We start from the raw sequence: 22,431 nt of genomic DNA on the forward strand, positions 1-22,431 counted from the left end.
TGAATAAAACAAAGCATGCACAGGAAGACACTAGCAACAAAAGTACAATACACAGTATAATGACTACAACATTGAGGATGTATAAGTGATTTTTACCTGTTGAGTTCATGGACCATTGATGTCTCTCTGTGTCCTCTCATCACCATCTGCTGCTCTTTCAACTGTTTTGCCACCTGGATGATTAACAATAATGAAGTTATCGCCATCTTTGCATTCTGGGATTTTTTTGGGCTAAAACATCTAAAAGTATTCATACCAAAAGCAAATGTAAATCTGTTATTCAACCATTTAGAGTAGAGGCATGACTTTGGAATCTTTTCAAAGATAATACGGTGAATAGTCCTCCCCAGTAGTCAAAATGTGACTGAAAGCAACTAATAGGGAGTTTGAATATGGTGAGATGTATACGTCCTTTACGTTCACCTATAATTTTTGCCTAGAAATGGGCTATATAGACTTAAGTCTATATCAAGATGTATATTGCTGCCTCCAGCAATATTGATATCTAATCACAATTTATCATTTAGTATATAGAGCAATTTTAAAATAGGTTACAGAAGCTCCCAACATAAACTGTAACATATTACGTAATTTCCAGTTGTATTATTTTGTCCAAACTATTATTAATGTACTTGTGCTAATATCTGGTTACTTCATGTTGTAACATATTTTTATCTGCACTTCTGTTACAACGTAATAAACAATTATTCTTCTGACGCTTGGATACTTTACATTAGTATAGGCGATACCGCAAATTTGGTATCAATTCAATACCAAGTACTTAGAGTAGCAGTATTGACAATACCAATGCTGATACTTAAATTTTTAAAAATCATTAAATGAATACATTTTTATTATAATTATTATCAAACAAAGGGAAGTGAAGTGACATATTTATATAGCGCTTTTCTCTAGTGATTCAAAGCGCTTTATATAGTGACACATAGGATGTCAGTGTAACAATATCAGGAGGTTTACCTCCCAATTCTTCAGGACAACTTAAAATCCTCAGTCCGGAGGTTGGGTGTTGGGCGCACTTGGGTTTTCCAACAGGACAATGACCCTAAACACACGTCTAAAGTGGTAAAAGAATGGCTAAATCAGGCTAGAATTAAGGTTTTAGAATGGCCTTCCCAAAGTCCTGACTTAAAACGTGTGGAAAATGCTGAAGAAACAAGTCCATGTCAGAAAACCAACACATTTAGCTGAACTGCACCAATTTTTTCAAGCGGAATGTTCAAAAATTCAACCAGAAGCTTGTGGATGGCTACCAAAAGTGCCTTATTGTAGTGAAACTTGCCATGGGACATGTAAACAAATATTAATGCTGTACGTATACTTCTGAGCCAGCAGATTTGGTCACATTTTCAGTAGACCCATAATAAATTCATGAAAGAGCCAAATTTCATAAATGTTTTTTGTGACCGACAAGTATGTGCTCCAATCCCTCTATCATAAAAAAATATAAAAAAAAAGAGTTGTAGAAATAGTTGGAAACTCAAAACAGCCATGACATTATGTTCTTTACAAGTGCTAAGGAGGACGCCAGATTGTGTTGAGGACCCAATTGTTTGTTTGTCACGGTCAAATTTACATGTCAGTGCTACTAGCTACAGCTGTTATCAACATGCATTTTCACGATATAATATTTAAAAACTATTAAACCAAATGTATTTGTCCATATCGCACAAGTCCAGTCTACATTTTCCGCTGCTCCGTTACACATGAGTTCCTTGCTTGTACGACACAATCTCATTGGCCATTTAGCAAGTCAGTCATCATTAACCTTTGATGTAATTTACATAGGTTAGTTAGGTTACAAGAGAGGGTGACTGACATACAGAAGTTCACTGGCTATTCTGCCATAACAGAAAAGGTCATCACTTTTCTACTGTGTTGAGTGATGTGTCAATTAAAAGTTCAGCGTTCATTCAGTAGCACGGTTTGGCTAATGCTTTCAGCTAACCAAATTTACACTGAGTAATATGGAAATTATATGCATCTGTCAAAAATGAAGAAAGTTTGCAGCACACTGTGAGCTTTTCATAATGAGTTTCATTCATGTTTGTTTGCCACTGGTTGATTATTTGTGTTTACAGATTGTATCCTGACATTGTGTTTTGCATAAAAATAGTAGATGCCACACGAGCAGAAGGCATTAAGGGAGACTGATACATAACAACTGTTTGGTCTTACATCTTTTGCGGAGGAGCCGGAGACTTCAATCCAGGTTTTGGAGAAGAAGGCACAAGATCCAAGCATGAAGGCAATATAGATGAATGCGTGGACTGGATCCTCTAGAACTGAACCAAATGACTCAGGTGGGGAGAAGTAGTAACAGAGCCCACCGACAGGATACGCCCGGGCCGGACCACCGGTTGAAGCATCCTACGGATACAAGCATTTTGGTTGTGTCAACACCTGCCATAATGATTCAATTGTTGTTGGAAGATGTAAAAGTCAAACATATACTTACAGACCAAGTTCCCAGCAGATTGACCAGGAAGTTCCCGCTAAAGCGCGTGGAAAGCATCTGGGAGATGACGTACAAATTGGAAACCAAGGCAGACTGCAGGATGATGGGAATGTTGGAGGTGTAAAAGAGTTTAATGGGGTAGGTGTTGTACTGGCCGCGGTAGCGAGCGGACTTGATTGGCAGATCCACTCTGAATCCCTGTGAGGGGCAACAAGAGGTGACGACATATTAATAACACTTTTAATTAGGGATGTTACGATTAGGGATTTATGCTGCTGATTCCGATCTCACATGAGTGAGATCGGCAATTACTGATCACACGTATTAACTGTACATTTTTCAAAATATTTATGGTGGGGTTGCGCGATATAGATAACAAGATTTCCCCATAATGTATTTGAATGTGGCAGTGCTCTACGGCAACATATTAGCTGCCACAATTAAAAAAGTAGGGAGTTTTTACGTGAAAACAAAAAAAGTAATATATAATGTAGCATCCAGAAGAAGCCAAACAAAGTCTGGCGCTTTTTTTTTAGCTTTTATTGCCAATCTTATGCTAACATTGGGCCCAATTCCAACAAGTAGCACACACGTCTGCCTCCGTGTTTCATTCCCAAACACAAAACACTTCCTCATTCTTCGCCTACACATTGTGTCCACAAACCATGGGAAAAATTAACATTAGAACAATCTAAAATACACCAACACCAGCAGGTAAGTTACAGTATGAATGGATGTATATAGTATATTATTTTCACACTATTGACTAGTGATGCACAGAAAATTTGACCCCCAAAAGAAGATGTACTTTGATCACCGGAACAGCGCTGCCGAAACCGAATATTGTGATAACGCAAGTCATTTACACGGTGTTATCTGGAGCAGAGGCAGCATGTCCGCGCTGTGGGCATACTTTTAGTATCCGAGATATAGCTGCGGACAGCGAGTTTCAAAATTTAACATACCAGTAGCGGCTAGTAAGGAGAGCAAAACATCAGGCTCTGTGCAGCTGGCTTTTCGGCACTGACATGTAGCAACAGAAGTAAAGAGTCTCTAAATAAAAGTAAAGTCTACAATATTACCAGGAATAGACGCTTAATTTTTCCAGTCGTTTGCCTAATAAAATAATAAAAATCTCTAGAAAATACTTTCTCAACAAATTACAAAGTATAATAAGCAGCAACAATTGAAAATTACAGTAAAACGATGCTGTTAGAAAAAAATATGTTAATACTAAATTAATAACAGGTTAAAAAAAAAAATGTATGGGTACATTTTGTTGCCTTTTTAAAGAAAATACATGCATCATCTAATTATATAATGATGTCATATTGACCACACCTATGACCACGTCCCTGCCGCCACAGGTATCTTGGCAATCTAGGGGAAACCCTGGACAATATACAATATAAATGATATAAGTTTGGCTGACAATAGAGCTTTTAATAATATCGTTATATTGTGATAATTCATGTTAATGATACATTCTAGCTTTGTCCACAAATTTGAAAGCCACGCAGGAGGACTTTAAAAGGCAAAAACCAAATGATATAAATCAAGAAACTATAGTAGGTCATAATTTAAAAATGTAATTGATATTGTAAACCAAATTTGTAGTGTCACTCAAATAATATTCAAAAAACTGAATAACAACTGCTTATTACAATTTAACAGAAGTATAGTTACATAATAAAGTTGCCAGATATTACCAGTAATTTAGGAAGTAGATTAATAATAATAGGTTTGAGCAAATAATACAACTGGAAATGATATGATATTTTGCTGCATGTCAGCAGCCAAAAAGGAGCCTTTGTGACCTGTTTTGAAATGGCTCGATTATCATTTATATTTCAGATAATATATTGTAGTGTTTATCGTTATCGCAGGAAGCTGCAATACATATTGCAATATGGATTACAGGCCATATCGCCCATCTCTAGTTAGTACTATTTACATTTACATACTATTGTCATTATTTTATATATCCACCGAACGGTAGAAAATGGATGGATGGATGTCATTATTTTAATAAACATACTTTTGTTTTCATTCGTTACGGACCTAATTTCATCAAGGGAAAAAAGGTTGTTGACGATATCAAAATTACCACTTCTCCACACTGTGTATGGACATAGGCAATTAGCTGCTAGCTTGTCAGCCGGGGAACTCAAATGTTTTTATTTATAGCCAGAAAAAACGGCTTTTGAGATTAGCATTAAAAGCATGTTGAAGATGTTAATTTAGCTTAATGATGTGTATTTATAAACGGTTGATTTATATACCGTATTTTTTGGAGTATAGGTCGCTCCAGAGTATAAGTCGCACCTGCCGAAAATGCATAATAAAGAAGCAAAAAAACATATATAAGCTGCACTGGAGTATAAGTCGCATTTTTTGGGGAAATTTATTTGATAAAATCCAACACCAAGAATAGACATTTGAAAGGCAATTTAAAATAAATAAAGAATAGTGAACAACAGGCTGAATAAGTGTACGTTATATGAGGCATAAATAACCAACTGAGAAGGTGCCTGGTATGTTAACGTAACATATTATGGTACGAGTCATTCAAATAACTATAACATATAGAACATACTATAAGTTTACCAAACAATCTGTCACTCCTAATCGCTAAATCCCATGAAATCTTATACGTCTAGTCTTTTACGTGAATGAGCTAAATAATATTATTTGATATTTTACGGTAATGTGTTAATAATTTCACACATAAGTCGCTCCTGAGTATAAGTCGCACCCTTGGCCAAACTATGAAAAAAACTGTGACTTAAAGGCTAGTAAAGTAAAGTTTTATACCTGACAAGTTTCGCTCTACCCCCGACGCACACCAAGGGACACCGGCATCCCACCATCTCAGATGAGATGGAAAAATTCATACAACACGTCACAGACGACATCATGCTAACATCACGTGACACCTCTGATGAAAGCTGCAAAAGCAAGGTAGCCGAAACTTGTCAGGTACAAATCTTTACCTTACTAGCCTATATAAATCAACCATTTATAAATAGCATTGAAAGCATTAATGTACAAAGGTGATCGCAGACTTATTCAAGAAAATCGTCTGATACTGATCGGTGGCTGACAGATCGGCACATCTCTACTTATAATGCATATTTCATCACGCTGCCTGCTTGGGGTCAACTTAAACACAAAATAACTCACCTGAAAGTATATGACTACAGCAAAAACAAAGACTGTGGCAATTAGGTTCATGAGGTTGGGCAGGTTTTGTCTGTAGAAGGCCTCTCTTAGAGCACGCACTTTGTCCGTCCTTGTAGCCAGCAGATGGAAAAGAGCAATAATGGCTCCCTCAAACTCTGTGCCTGTAAAATAACACAAGAAATAATACTTTTTTTTGCCGCTGGAGGCACGATTAGCAATACAGAAGAAAACCATTTGTTCTTGTGTAGACACTTACCTCTGCCAGTGTTTACAGTGGTTGGGCTGAAAGCCTTCCAGACGATTGTCTCACAGATGTTGGTCGCAATGAAAAGCGAAATACCCGAGCCGAGGCCATAGCCTTTCTGGAGCAATTCATCCAGAAGCAGCACAATGAGACCGGCCACAAACAGCTGGTTTGAAGAGAGATGTGATTGGTCAGCCTTATTTTAAAGACACTCAAATATAACAGCTGTGTCAACAAGATTCTCAATGTTGCAAATAATGTTGTAGAGCAGCCATTTTTTCAATATGTTTGGTAGCGTAAATATGTATTACAGTTAGAGGTGCAACAATACGTCTACAAATATTGACCATAAAATCTGTCGCTGACAAATCCATTTGCAGATAAAAACCTGTCAAGTGTCGATACATGTTGCCCTAGTTTTCTTAAAGCCATAAATACCTTGCTCATTTTGCAAAGTGGATTGTTTTTTTTATGGCATTACTTCTACGATACGGGAGCATTTAAAGCTGGGGAATGTCGTGCATCTGGGGAATAGGATCTCAACTCTGTGAGATAGTTAGCTTGTTTCCTTGCTTCAGTAGCTAGCTAACAAGAGTCAAATCAAGTTGTGTGAAAAATAGATTTAACTATCATTTCAGCCAGCTAAACTTTGTCTGAATCAATTCAAGTACTTTTTTATTTGTCAGGAACATCAGGTGTGAAGCAGCGTTAGCACAATAAACGTCAACACGCAAACATTAGGCACCTCGATGCCGATATCATAAAATAATAAACATACAGTCTGAATGCAGAATGCATTAAAACAAAAATATATCCATTGTCATGTTTTTCAAAATGATGGTGAACGATGGGCAAAAATAAAAAAAAAGTGCAATCCCCTTTAGGTTAAATCAGCAAAAATGATTCCCTGGCGCGCCCACAGCTGCTGCTCACTTCTCCCCTCAACTCCCAGGGGGTGATCAAGTGTGATGGATCAAATGCAGAGAATAATTTCACCACAGCTCATGTGTGTGTGACAATCATTGGTACTTTAAATTTAACATAAGTCACAGCGAGAAGGCCTGTTCATACATTGAAAGGCAGTCATGTAAGCAAATGTAAGTGCATGAGATTTAAAGTATTTAAGAAAATAATAGTATAATTGTATCTCTATACACAGTCTGTGTGTGTGTGTACCTGGATGATGATGAGCAGACAGATGCCAGCTCCCATCTCTGAGGGGTCACCGTACATGCCGGTCATCACGTAAACAATAGCTTGCCCAATGGTGATGATCATTCCAAACACTGGAATACGTCAACAGGCGTGAGACTCACCACATTACCCGTGTTACAAGACAGCAAAATATAATAGTATTGTCCGTACATTTCTGTGCTCCGTTGAAGAGGGCTCGGTCTTTGGGCGTGTCCCCAACTTCGATAATTTTAGCTCCAGCAAGAAGCTGCATGATGAGGCCGGAGGTGACGATCGGAGAGATGCCCAGCTCCATCAACGTGCCTGGAAGTAAACACTTACATTAGAGGAGGGCGTGTCCAAGCTGATACTGTTGTGCATTTAAATGCAAACAAACTAGAGGTACAGTATGTTCGACATCTACCTCGATTTGAGGCCAGAATCACTCTCATCCAGTAGAAGGGATCTGCAGAGTCTGAGGACATGATGCCAAAGAGGGGGATCTAAAAAAACAGATGCATAACCTCATTATTATCTACATCCATTGCTTTCGGTCCCCTAGGGGAGTGGGGGGGTGCCCACATATGCGGTCCTCTCCAAGGTTTCTCATAGTCATCATTGTCACTGTCACCGACGTCCCACTGGGTGTGAAGTGAAGTGAATTATATTTATATAGCGCTTTTCTCAAGTGACTCAAAGCGCTTTACATAGTGAAACCCAATATCTAAGTTACATTTAAACCAGTGTGGGTGGCACTGGGAGCAGGTGGGTAAAGTGTCTCGCCCAAGGACACAACGGCAGTGACTAGGATGGCGGAAGCGGGAATCGAACCTGCAACCCTCAAGTTGCTGGCACGGCCACTCTACCGCTTGTGAGTTTTTCCTTGCCCTTATGTGGGCTCTGTACCGAGGATGTCGTTGTGGTTTGTGCAGCCCTTTGAGACACTTATGATTTAGGGAAATATAAATAAACACTGACTGATTGATTGATGTTATGAATGAATTGGTGTTAACTTCAACATTCATTTCTGTAATGAGACCACTCAAGACTAATTGATCTATAGCAGTGATTCTCAAACTGTCGTACGTGTACAAAGCTCCATCTAGTGGTACAACAAAGAATAACTATCCAAACACATTGTTATTGTTCATCCATCCATCCATTTTCTACCGCTTGTCCCTTACAGGGTGTTAGAGCTTATCTCAGCTGCATTCGGGCAGAAGGCGGTGTACACCCTGGACAAGTCGCCACCTTATCACAAGGCCACCACAGATAGTCAACATTCACACACTAGGGCCATTACTGTGTGTAATGTTACAGTGGCCAAATATTAAATATACTTGTCAAATAAAACCTCTGCCTTGTTTTAATAAATAATTAGGCCTACTACACTACTGTATTTTATTGTTGGTCATGTTGTCTGTCTATCTGTGTTGGCCCTGCGATGAGGTGGCGACTTGTCCAGGGTGTACCCCGCCTTCCACCCGATTGTAGCTGAGATAGGCGCCAGTGCCCCCCGTGACCCCAAAAGGGAATAAGCGGTAGAAAATGGATGGATGGATTATGGTGTTTTCTTAGGTGGTACTAGTGGCCGTGCGCAACCCGAGGGTCCCTGGTTCAATCCCCAACCACGTCTGTTGTGTCCTGAGCAAGACACTTCACCCTTGCTTCTGAGGGGTGCTGGTTAGTGCCTTGCATGGCAGCTCCCTCCATCAGTGTGTGAATGTGTGTGTGAATGGGTAAATGTGGAAGTAGTGTCAAAGCGCTTTGAGTACCTTGAAAGTAGAAAAGCGCTATACAAGTACAACCCATTTATTTATTTATTTACTTGGTGAAAAAGGTTTTGAGAACCACTTATGTATAGGGAAGTTTTGAAAAAGTCTCCAACTTTCATGACTATTAGACCTACGGTACTTTGACAAAATGAAAGGAGAGGTGAGTTCTTTGTTTTATTTGTATGACTGCAAACATTTAAATAGTTTATTTACGAAGAAGCAGTCTTTCCACTCAAACTTTGTCTTTATGCTATATTGTAGTAATTGGTCAATTAGAGGTCGGAATCTAAATAAATACAACAATACTACAGTTAGAGTCGAAGCAAATATTAACTGACACTTTGAGGAGCTAGTCAAAATCAGGTGGTGAGCTACTGGTGGCTCAAGAGCTACCTGCTGGGAACCCGGGTATAATAAACCCACTACAGGATGACACGAAGCAGTTCTACATACCTGCAAACTAAAACTGTTGTTAAACATACTTGCGCTAGTAACAGAAATAGGTTTTATAAAGTAACGATGAGAGCTGACTCTGTCCTAGGCTGCACACTGGACACCACTGGCTGACAAAAGGATGTTGGCTAATCGGTTAGGTGGGATTTACCCTGGATAACCTTAGGGTAAACGGGGGCTTACTTTTCAACCTTTTGTGGACCTTACAGTATCGCACCAGCAAGTCACAACAACTCACCTGGCAGCAAACCAAGAAGATGAAGAGAGTGATGGCTGTCCATAGAACCTTCTCTCTGAACTGGATCTGAAATTGAAATCATTATGACAGGTTGATCAGCATGTGGTCAGAAGACTTGTTGATTACTCCAGGAAATTCGCACGTACCTTTCTTTCAGGTTTTTGGATTTCTGGCAAAACTGCGCAGAATGGCTTTATCACTTCCAAGAATTTGACTGAAATTAAACAAAGTACAACATTTTAGTGCTTTTCACAAATGGTTTGAAGAATCCGTGAGACGTGGCAATGGACTGACGGGCGGACTCTCATCACCACACATGGACGTCAAATAAACTATGGAATATGACAGAATGTGATGATTGCTGTTTTTGTTGTCAGGAGTCTGAATCCTCCCTGCTTTTGTTTTGTTGTCATATCGTGTCTTCGTTTTGGGTGGAAGTTGAAAAAAATGTGTTAAGGATTGGTTTGTTTATGAAGCTTGACGTGGTTTCTGTTACTTAGGGAGAGTTCATTGACAGCCATGATTTGGTCAATTTAATTATAGTACTCGGTAAAAGGTTTATTTTTAAGGCCTAAAATAGATATTCACATAGTATTACTTTCTATAAAAAATGTATTCAGCATTTTTTAACTTTAGAAAGTTATATGGTTGAAACTGATAATGATGCCAAAAAACCTAGTAGATGGGAAGTTCTCAAATGCTTATTTTGAAATTGTAATTTTGTTTATATACTATATGCAATCTGTTGTTGTGTTCCCTAATTTAAGTGTACATAAATGAAGATGTGTGTTGCGGAGACCGACCTGGACATAATCTGAACCGGGCCTGGTTTTAAAAACCCTTTAAACAGCTTCATTTCATACAGTTTAAGGTTGTCCATCGTATATATTTTAACAAACTTAACTCTCCAAAATGTATGTCAATATTGCAGATACATGTAATCGCTGTCAATTGATTCCTGCAAACATGACACACATGTTCTGGTCTTGTCCCTGTCTGAAAGTCTACTGGACTAATATTTTTAAACATCTTGCAGATGCACTAAATTTTAAATTGACGACTTGTGTAGAATTTACTATTTTTGGAATTCCACCAAACTATCAAAAAATTAAGCAGACTTTTAAGGGATAGTATTGCGTTTGCATCTTAAATATAGTTTGTAGAAAGATCTTATTGAAGTGGAAATCACAGTTTGCCCACAAGGTCTCCCTATGGCTTAAGGACCTCATGTTTTTCTTAGATTTAGAGAATATTAAATATAATCTGAGGGGTACACCAGAACAATTTGACTTGACCTGGGGTTGCATAATTATTTACATAAATGTGACACTCACTATTGACAATGAACCTTTTCATTTACCCCAACTCTGTTTTTTGTTTTTATTCAGTGATACTTCTCTGTATGTTTTTGATTTTTATTTTTGTTATTACCTTTTGTTTTTCCTTTTACTCAGTTATTGTGATTCTCTATATGCTTATGGTGAAGAGGAAGGCAGTACATTGCTACCCACTGTGACTGAAATGTAGGACGGGAGGTGGGAGGGGGTGTTCAGTGTTTCGCCCAGAATATTTGTTAGTTAAGGTGGTGTCTCTCCAGTGGGAAGGGGGCGGACAGGGAAGGCAACATACGATGTATATCTCGATATGTTTTCCGTAAAGTAATAACAAAAACCAGTCCTAGTTGCCTGAGATACTGAGTATGTCATTATTTTGACTTCGTAAATATAGACTTACGAAGACAAAATAATGACTACGTCAATTTAATGACTTACTGTAAGTAAGCGTTTGCTTCCTTACTTGTCAAATACAAATAAGCCAACAAGCGAAGTATCCTACGAATCTCTTTTGTAAAGTAAACTGAACAGCCGATATGGGCATCTACATCAACTATAGGATTAGCTTGAGAAGCTAGACAGGACAAAAAAAAAAAATGATAATAATGTTGTTTTTTTAAGACTTTAGTTTAGGCGGTGGCTCTTTGTTGTTAACAACAAAACACTGCGGGAATCCCTGGTGTTATTATTTGACTTTTATTATTTTTTGGGGGTTTTTATGTATTTCTTTTTGGGGGGGGGGGTCTGTTGCACCTATCAAATAAATAAATAAATACTTCTTTTTTTTTTTTAAAGAACCCTTTAAACAATCTAATTTTATGACAACCTAGTCTGGTGAAGATAATGCCCTTTATTTAAAGAAAAAAACCTTTTTCTAGAACAAAAAAGAAACTAAATTAAAATAAAATCAGTTACATAGAAAATGTGTAATTAATGAAAATGAGTAAAATGAACTGTTAAAGGTTAATACCAGGGCCAGGTGCTATATAGATATACTCGATGTATCGCAGGTTTGTCTCCGTGCGATATAGAAAATGACGATATCGTGATATTCGAGTATACGTTCTCACAGAGACTTAAAACAAGTGCACCTTCTTACATATGTAACGCGTGCAACGTCACACGCCCTACCTGAGCAGAGAGGTAGCGACATGGTAACATTAGCTGTGATGCTAACGGTGTGTTGCGAATGGTAATACGAAAGAGAGAAGGTGCGAATCTAGTCTCAAATGGAGGAAGAATTAATTCCCAACAAAAACAGCACGGAGTGCATCGTCTGGCGGTGGTTTGGCTTCAAGCGGGAATATGATCAACATTTAGGCGACAGAAGTGTTGCAACAAAAAGTAGCAACACTGCTAATATGTAGTATCATTTGAAAAGTCACCCGCTAGAGTGCATGTCAACATCTCCGTTCAGTGCCACACCCACAAAATGCCAAGCAACAATTTCCAGATCAACACCGTAGGACATATACTATTTGATATGCATCACATTTTATGTGACAGTTATTGAAATATCTTGCGTGACATCATGCATAAAAGTGAACTTTATTTGTTTTAAACTATTGTTGCGGCATTCTGAACAAAAAGTGCACTTTAATTTAGTGTTGTTTTTTTATGTCATCTTAGTGACATCATGCACAAAAGTGCACTCATAGCTTGTTTTAAAATGTCTCTGACAATCTTGCACTTTCTGTTTTGGAATGACATGAATGTTTGTGCCACTGCTTAATAACTGTTTATTAGATACACTTTTGGTCAATTGACTTAGTTGTGATTTCCCTCTCTGCATGAACGTTTAAAATGAGCATAAATTAATGCAGTATGAACAAGCATGTTTTAATGTAGACACATAGAATCCTTATACTGCTGTGATTATATGTATCAAGTGTTCATTCAAGGTTAAGGCAAAAATTGAGATATATATCGAGTATTGCGATATGGCCTGAAAATATCAAGATTTGAAAAAAGGCCATATCGCCCAGCCCTAGTTAGTAGTATAAGTGGACCAGCAGCGCACACAATCCTGTGTGCTTCACGGACTGTATCCCTTGCAGACTGCATTGACATATATTGTAGGAACCAGAATATTATTAACAGGAAGGAAACAATCCCTTTGGGTGAATGAGTGAGAATAAGTGTCAGGGGGGAGGTAGGGTTTTTGGGTTGGTGCACTAATTGTAAGTCCATCCATCCATTTCCTACCGCTTATTCCCTTTGGGGTCGTGGGGGGCGCTGGTGCCTATCTCAGTTACAATCGGGCGGAAGGCGGGGTGTACCCTGGACAAAGTCACCACCTCATCGCAGGGCCAACACAGATAGACAACATTGACACACTAGGGCCAATTTAGTGTTGCCAATCAACCTATCCCCAGGTGCATGTGTTTGGAAGTGGGAGGAAGCCGGAGTACCCGGAGGGAACCCACGCAGTCACGGGTAGGACATGCAAACTCCACACAGAAAGATCCCGAGACCGGGATTGAACCCAGGACTACTCAGTAACATTAACACTAACCCAGGGATCACCAACGCGGTGCCCGCGGGCACCAGGTCGCCCGTAAGGACCAGATGAGGAGCCCGCTGGCCTGTTCTAAAAATAGCTCAAATTGCAGCACTTACCTGTGAGCTGCCTCTATTTTTTTAAATTGTATTTATTTACTAGAAACTGGTCTCGCTTTGCTCGACATTTTTAATTCTAAGATAGACAAAACTCAAATGAAATTTGAAAATCCAAGAAAATATTTTAAAGACTTGGTCTTCACTTGTTTAATAAATACATTTTTTTTTTTTACTTTGCTTCTTATAACTTCCAGAAAGACAATTTTAGAGAAAAAATACAACTTTAAAAATGATTTTAGGATTTTTAAACAGATACCTTTTTACCTTTTAAATTCCTTCCTCTTCTTTCCTGACAATTTAAATCAATGTTCAAGTAAATTTAGTTTTTTTATTGTAAAGAATAATAAATACATTTTAATTTAATTATTCATTTTAGCTTCTGTTTTTTGGACAAAGAATATTTGTGAAATATTTCTTCAAACTTATTATGATTAAAATTCCCCAAAAATATTCTGGCAAATCTAGAAAATCTGTAGAATCAAATTTAAATCTTATTTCAAAGTCTTTTGAATTTCTTTTAAAATTTTTGTCCTGGAAAATATAGACAAAATAATGATTTGTCTTTGTTAGAAATATAGCTTGGTCCAATTTGTTTTATATTCTAACAAAGTGCAGATTGGATTTTAACCTATTTAAAACATGTCATCAAAAATATATATTTATTGTTAGAAATCATTAAGATGATCAGTGTTTCCACAAAGATAAATATCATTAATTTGTATACTCTAGCCTTTAAATAGACTCCCTTTTTAGACCAGTTGATCTGCCGTTTCTTTTCTTTTTCTCCTATGTCCCACTCTCCCTTGTGGAGGGGGTCCGGTCCGATCCGGTGGCCATGTACTGCTTGCCTGTGTATCGGCTGGGGACATTTTATTTTATTTATTTATTTATTTCGGCAATCTTCACATAAAACAAAGAACAACAACAAACAAAAAAAAACACTCATTTGAGCAATGATTGAGCCGAAAGGGTGTAGGTTGAAGCAACGCTTATATAAACCTACCCCATCACAACAAGAACAATGTTCAAAATATATAAAATCTAAAACATGCTTCACTTATATTACTTTTTTTTAAACAATATATAAGCAACATATATGCAGCACACGTCTCATATACACAGTTTAACATTTAAATCAAACATACACATATGTACACTTATATATATATATATATATTATATATACACAATATATTTAAATTCCATATAAAGTGGTAATATATACATTTTAATATAACCTATATGTATAATTATGAAATCATAAATTGTATTTATAGACATATTATATATTATTGTCTTTCTAAAACAATGTTTGCTCTTCTTTCTTATATTTACTCCGCTTGGGATGTTTTCCTGCTGGCTCCGCTGTGAACGGGACTCTCGCTGCTTTGTTGGATCCGCTTTGAACTGGACTCTTGCGACTGTGTTGGATCCATTATGGATTGAACTTTCACAGTATCATGTTAGACCCGCTCGACATCTATTGCTTTCCTCCTCTCCAAGGTTCTCATAGTCATCATTGTCACCGACGTCCCACTGGGTGTGAGTTTTCCTTGCCCTTATGTGGGCCTACCGAGGATGTCGTAGTGGTTCGTGTTGTGGTTTGTGCAGCCCTTTGAGACACTAGTGATTTAGGGCTATATAAGTAAACATTGATGATTGATTGATTAATTAATTATTAACAATAACAGAGTAAAAGATAAATTGAGCAAATTGGCTATTTCTGGCAATTTATTTAAGTGTGTATCAAACTGGTAGCCCTTCGCATTAATCAGTACACAAGAAATAGCTCTTGGTTTCAAAAAGGTTGGTGACCCCTGCGTTAACCCTTCTCCCACCGTGCTGCTTTAATAATAATTAAAAAACATAAATAAAATATACAATTTGTATAAATTTCCACGATTAATTTAATAGCTGCACCTTGACATGGTTTATAACACATTTATACTGTTTGTGCTTCCAGCGATTAGCGAACGAGCCAGAATAAGAAGATAACCTCTCTGGGTGTTAAGCGTCGTCATCACTTCACTCTCAGTGTATTTCAATGAGTGGCTAACAAGTTAGCTTAAATGATTTCCAAAAACAAAAAGACAACATTTACGACTAAATATCACCATTATACAATGTTTATTGAAACGGTTGAAAATAACCGCCATATAACAGCATCTTATGGCAAATATATTAAAAAAAAGACGAGAAGCCGCAAGCTTACAACGGAAGCTAACATGCTAACGATGTAGCAATACTACATTAAAATCGCCCCAAGGTTATGTAAACAAAAACACGGATGTAGTTATTTTATTTTAACCAAAAGAGAATATACTCACTGCCCATTATGATGTTCTAAATGTCCACCGGAGCTCTCTTGTGCTGAAACAACCCGACGCTCGATCAATGTGCGGCTAAGCTGTAGACGCCCGGGGGTCAGGTAGGAGACAGCGTTGCCAGATGGAAAATCACCAATTATCGTACCAGACGCTTAAAATGACCGCATTTTGAGGAACATAACGGTAATTTTCATGAACATCTAGAAACATTAAAATAATTACAAAAAACCTCGTCAAGTAATCAAATTAACTAGCAGAACTAGAGTTAGGGCATAACGGCGCATTTGTCTGGCTCTAAAGTGGCATCTGGGACATTACACGCCAGTGCAGGATGTATCTTGTTAGTGTTCACTAATAACTATGTACCTGCGCTTTTTGAAATTAATCATCATAAATCGTATGGAGGGTGAAATTATATCACACATTTTTAAATGTTTATCGTGCGTCTGGCAACGCGCAGCCCAACAGACGCGTCACCACTACCCACGTGACACACACCTCTTAAAGGGCCAGTACATTTCTCTTGCTCAGCAAGCTAGTGTATAATACGGGGGAAGGCAACCCGCGGCTCTATAGCGCCGCCCTAGTGGCTCTCTGGAGCTTTTTCAAAAGTATATGAAAATGGAAAAAGATGAGGGGGAAAAAAAACATATTTTTTGTTTGGCTTTTGTTGGCTGCTAGACTTTTGACAAGAACAAGAAAGTTTGATCATATTACGCCTGTACTGGCTTCCTGTGCACTTAAGATGTGACTTTAAGGTTTTACTACTTACGTATAAAATACTACACGGTCTAGCTCCATCCTATCTTGCCGATTGTATTGTACCATATGTCCCGGCAAGAAGTCTGCGTTCAAAGGACTCCGGCTTATTAGTGATTCCCAAAGCCCAAAAAAAGTCTGCGGGCTATAGAGCGTTTTCCGTTCGGGCTCCAGTACTCTGGAATGCCCTCCCGGTAACAGTTCGAGATGCTACCTCAGTAGAAGCATTTAAGTCTCACCTTAAAACTCATTTGTATACTCTAGCCTTTAAATAGACTCCCTTTTTAGACCAGTTGATCTGCCGTTTCTTTTCTTTTTCTTCTATGTCCCACTCTCCCTTGTGGAGGGGGTCCGGTCCGATCCGGTGGCCATGTACTGCTTGCCTGCGTATCGGCTGGGGACATCTCTGCGCTGCTGATCCGCCTCCGCTTGGGATGGTTTCCTGCTGGCTCCGCTGTGAACGGGACTCTCGCTGCTGTGTTGGATCCGCTTTGGACTGGACTTTCGCGACTGTGTTGGATCCATTATGGATTGAACTTTCACAGTATCATGTTAGACATCCATTGCTTTCCTCCTCTCCAAGGTTCTCATAGTCATCATTGTCACCGACGTCCCACTGGGTCATTATTATCACCGATGTCCCACTGGGTGTGAGTTTTCCTTGCCCTTATGTGGGCCTACTGAGGATGTCGTAGTGGTTTGTGCAGCCCTTTGAGACACTAGTGATTTAGGGCTATATAAGTAAACATTGATTGATTGATGATTGATAAATATGGTTTCTGGAGGAGGACAAACACAAACCATCCTAATTGCTATAAAGCCATACTTGCCAACAAGGGAGCAGGTTTGATTTTGAGATTGGTGGGGACACAAAAGTGCTCCAAGGCAGCAATCTGAAAGTTTACTTTTTTTTTTTTCTACATTAGCAATCATAGTATCACGTCATGCAGATGTTATAAGTAAAGTAACTAAAATGAAAGCAAAGGAGACAACTTGGAAGAGGTCTCATCTTTACTCTTTAGTGTAGTGCTGTAGTGCAACTGTGCATCATACTGTCAATTAACATAGCCTACTGTCCATCAACAACATCAGAAATACATTAATGCAATACAACATTGTAAATAAACATAAATGAACTGTAATAAACTTTCCCCCAACTTGTGTTTAAATCACTCACAATTGTTCCCTTCATCTACTTCTTTCTATTGCTGCTTTTGTACTGTAAATATGTTACATGAAACAAAAAAAAATTCAAAAAATAAAACAGAAAGGTGAAATCCGGCGATCTGATTGGCTGTTAACCGTGGTTTAAATATTGAGCACGGCTACTATTCTAAAGCCTTATCACAGCGTAGGCTATCACTCCGCCTCAGGCACGCATGACTGGTATGAATGGAAGTTGTTGTCAGGTATCCATGACAACGGACTGTTGCAGTCCGTAGAAAAAGACAGCTGATGTTTTTACGATGTTAAAAAACGGACTAAAGTAGTTGAATTCAAATGTTTAAGGTTAACTTTCACCTACGGGGAGGGTTAACAATGGTAGAGGGGACTGAGCATTGACTTTCACCTGGAAAAAAAGCGGAGGAAAAGACGAAATGCAGTGCTAATTTGGAGCTAACGTCTGGATAGGTGGGACTGTTTTTTCCACAGTGAGGAGTGAGAGCGGGGACAGCCAATCACGCGTAAGTTAGCATGAAAGTGGCAACCAATCAGGGAGCGATATTTAGGTTAGAGGTGGGACTTCTAGCAGAGACCGACATTTAACCCTTTCTGTGCCATAATCATTGACTAAACATTACGGGCAGCGGTGACTACACAGTAGCGACTGGATATTGGTAGGGACATGTCCCTAGCGTCCCTACCCAATTCTACGCCCTTGCTTGCCAACCTTCCCGGATTTTCCAGGAAACTCCCGAAATTCAGCACCTCTCCTGAAAACCTCCCGGGACAATTTTTCTCCTGAAATTCAGGCGGAGCTGGAGGCCACGCCCCCTCCAGCTACATGCGGACCTGAGTGAGGACAGCCTGTTTTCACGTCCGCTTTCCCACAACATAAACAGCCTGTCTGCCCAATGACGTTATAACTGTAGAATGAATGAGGGCGAGTTTTTGGTTTCTTATGTGGGTTTATTGTTAGGCAGTTTCATTAACGTCCTCCCAGCGCGGTAACAACACACAACAACAGCAGTCACGTTTTCGTCTACCGTAAAGCAGTTCGTCTGTCGTAAACTCTTAAACAGGACAATACTGCCATCTACTGTACAGGCATATGTGACAATAACATCTACGGCTTTTAGAGAGTGCAGTGCACAACTGCACACACAACAAGGAGACGAAGATGGAAGATTCCAGACTCTAGTGCATTTGATGAAAGCACTTTTGTGCGTGCCACACAGCAACGCATCATCAGAGAGGGTGTTCAGCATGGTTAGAAAAATAGTGAGAGAGACTAGAACAAGGATGGACAATTCAACCCTTAACTCAACAATGAATAGATCAGTGTTATGGGTAAATAAGTGAACACTGAAATTTAAGTATTTCTTTTATATATGTATATATATATATATAATAAAATAAATATATATACATATAGCTAGGGTTCACTAAAAGTCAAGTTTTTTTAGCTGTAAATACACTCCTCCCCTCTTAACCACGCCCCATGCCCCACCCCCGACCACCACCTCCCGAAATCGGAGATCTCAAGGTTTGCAAGTATGTATAAAGCACACTGTTTATACTAAACATGCTTCATTGATTCGAGTATTTGGCTAGCGCTGTTTTGTCCTACTAATTTTGGCGGTCCTTGAACTCACCGTAGTTTGTTTACCTGTATAACTTTCTGCGACTTTCTAAGACGTGTTTTATGCCACTTCTTTTTCTGTCTCATTTTGTCCACCAAACTTTTAACGTTGTACATGAATGCAGGTGAGTTTTGTTGATGTTATTGACTTATGTGGAGTGTGCTAATCAGACATATTTGGTCACTGCATGACTGCAAGCTAATCGATGCTAACATGCTATTTAGGCTAACTGTATGTACATATTGCATCATTATGCTTCATTTGTAGCTATATTTGAGCTCATTTAGTTTCCTTTAAGTCATCATAATTAAATGTATATCTCCTGACACACTATCTGTATGTAATATGGCTTTTAATTTTTTGGGGCTCCAGACGGACTTGTTTTTATATTTTTGGTCCAATATGGCTTTTTCAACATTTTGGGTTGCCGACCCCTGGTATAATAGTATAATCTCTTTATTGTCATTGTACAACAAAATTGCAAGCAAACTCATTTAGTACTAATTTTATAGTTTTTTATGTATTTATTTATATATATTTATCTTAGTACCAATGTTCTGATGTTTTTAATGTGTCATCTATAAATTTGCACTAAATGAGTTTGCTTGAAATTTCGTTGTACAATGTACAATGACAATAAAGATATATTACTTTCTAATATCCATCCATCCATCCATCCATCCATCCATCAATCCATTTTCTACCGCTTGTCCCTTTTGGGGTTGCGGGGGGGTGCTGGAGCCTATCTCAGCTCCATTCCGGCGGAAGGCGGTGTACACCCTGGACAAGTAGCAACTTCATTGCAGGGCCAACAAAGATAGACAGACAACATTCACACTCATATTCACACACTAGGGGGCAATTTATTGTTGCCAATCAACCTACAGTTGTGATCAAAATTATTCAACCCCCACACAATTTTGGTGTTTTAGCAAGTTGGACATTTATACCGTATTTTGTTTCAAGTCATATCAAATAAAGATGCATTAAATAGACAAATGCAACTTGAATTACAACATTATATTTTGTAACATACCAAACAGTGTCATTTCTCTAATATCTCATTGACAAAATTATTCAACCCCTTGAAGATCATAACTCTTAAAAACAGAATTTGAATAAGGTCTTTTTAATCAGGTGTTGAAAACACCAGTAGATGTGATTAGAACCATAACGAGCAACAATTAAACTGATTGAAAAAAGACTGTGTCGCTCAGCTTCTTTTAGATGGCCAATGGTGTATTTGCAACATGGTGAAGTCCAGGGAGTGGTCAAAGAAGTCAAGAGGAGGTAATTTCGCTTCAGAAGAAAGGATATGGATATAAGAAAATAGCAAAGACATTACACATTCCAAGAGACACAGTTGGGAGCATCATTCGCAAGTTTAAAGCTAAAGGCACAGTGGAAACACTACCTGGGCGTGGTAGAAAGAGGATGCTGTGTGCAACTGCTGTCCGGTATTTGAAGCGTACAGTGGTAAAAAAACTCCGGGTAACAGCTGAGAAACTACAACAGGACATTGCAGAGGGGGGAACGCAGGTTTCGTCCCAGACAATAAGGCGCACACTATGAGATGAAGGCCTCCATGCCAGAACTCCCAGGCGCACCCCACTTCTGACTACCAGGCACAAGAAAAATACACTCCAGTATGCCAAAAATCATCTGGACAAACCCCAAAAGTTTTGGGAAACTGTTCTATGGAGTGATAAGACAAAACTGGAACTCTTTGGGCCTATGAATCAACGTTATGTCTGGAGGAGAAAAAATTAAGCTTACAAAGAGAAGAACACATTGCCTACTGTTAAGCATGGTGGGGGGGTCAATAATGCTATGGGGCTGTTTCTCTGCCTCAGGTACCGGGAATCTCCAGAGGAATGGGCTAAAATACCTGTAGATCGTTGCAAAAAGCTTGTGTCTGGTTATGTATCACGTTTGAAGGATGTAATTACTGCCAAAGGGTGTTCTACTAAGTACTAAAGATGCATGTAACTAGGAGGGTTGAATCATTTTGTCAATGAGACATTAAGAAAAATGTCCTTTTATGGTATTTTGTAAATTACAGTGTTACAATTTAAGTTGCATTTGTCTATTTGACATGTCTTTATTTGATATGACTATAAACAAAATACGGAATAAATGTCCAACTTGCTAAAACACCAAAATTGTGTGGGGGTTGAAAAATTTTGATCACAACTGTATCCCCAGGTGCATGTCTTTGGAGGTGGGAGGAAGCCGGAGTACCCGGAGGGAACCAACGCAGTCACAGAAAGAACATGCAAACTCCACACAGAAAGATCCCGAGCGCAGGATCGAACCCAGGACTACTCAGGACCTTCGCATTGTGAGGCACATGCACTAACCCCTGTATCACCGTGCTGCCCTATTTTCTAATATAGCATATAATTACTTTACATTCATAAGTTACACTACAAAAGTACAAACCCCAAAACCTGTGAAGTTGGCAGGTTGTGTAAATCGTAAATACAAACAGAATACAATGATTTGCAAATCTTTTTAAACTTATATTCATTGAATAAACTGCAAAGACAAGATGTTTAATGTTTGAACTGGAAAACTTTATTTTTTGCAAATATTAGCTTATTTGGAATTTGATGCCTGCGACATGTTTCAAAACACCTGGCACAAGTAGCAAAAAATACTGACAAAGTTGAGGAATGCTCATCAAACACTTATTTGGAACATCCCACAGGTGAACAGGTTAATTGGGAACAGGTGGGTGCCATGATTGGGTATAAAAGCAGCTTCCAAGAAATGTTCTGTCATTCACAAACAAGGATGGAGCGAGGGTCACCACTTTGTGAACAAATGCGCGAGCTAATTATCGAACAGTTTAAGAACAACATTTCTCAACGAGCTTTCGCAATAAATTTAGGGATTTCACCATCTACGGTCTGTAATATCATCAAAAGGTTCAGAGAATCTGGAGAAATAACTGCATGTATGCGATGATATTACGGACATTCGATCCTTGAGGCGGTACTGCCTCAAAAAGCGACATCAGTGTGTAAAGGATATCATTACATGG

General features: G+C 38.7%; 1 protein-coding gene across 1 annotated transcript in view; it reads right to left on the reverse strand.

The window, feature by feature from the left end:
• Positions 1-15,988, reverse strand: part of sec61a1a (SEC61 translocon subunit alpha 1a) — a 17,035-nt gene extending 1,047 nt beyond the window's left edge. The window contains exons 1-11 of the mRNA XM_061889742.1: positions 15,823-15,988; positions 9,689-9,756; positions 9,543-9,608; positions 7,501-7,579; positions 7,269-7,400; positions 7,080-7,189; positions 5,916-6,069; positions 5,660-5,820; positions 2,477-2,674; positions 2,197-2,388; positions 97-173 (exon numbers count right to left, since the gene is read on the reverse strand). Of these exons, the coding sequence (XP_061745726.1) occupies positions 97-173; positions 2,197-2,388; positions 2,477-2,674; positions 5,660-5,820; positions 5,916-6,069; positions 7,080-7,189; positions 7,269-7,400; positions 7,501-7,579; positions 9,543-9,608; positions 9,689-9,756; positions 15,823-15,829 (1,244 nt within the window). The 5' untranslated portion in view covers positions 15,830-15,988. The remainder of the gene's footprint in view (positions 1-96; positions 174-2,196; positions 2,389-2,476; positions 2,675-5,659; positions 5,821-5,915; positions 6,070-7,079; positions 7,190-7,268; positions 7,401-7,500; positions 7,580-9,542; positions 9,609-9,688; positions 9,757-15,822) is intronic.
• Between the last annotated feature and the right edge of the window lie 6,443 nt (positions 15,989-22,431).

This window comes from Nerophis ophidion, linkage group LG02, assembly GCF_033978795.1.
Source record: "Nerophis ophidion isolate RoL-2023_Sa linkage group LG02, RoL_Noph_v1.0, whole genome shotgun sequence".
Classification (NCBI taxonomy): Eukaryota; Metazoa; Chordata; class Actinopteri; order Syngnathiformes; family Syngnathidae; genus Nerophis; species Nerophis ophidion.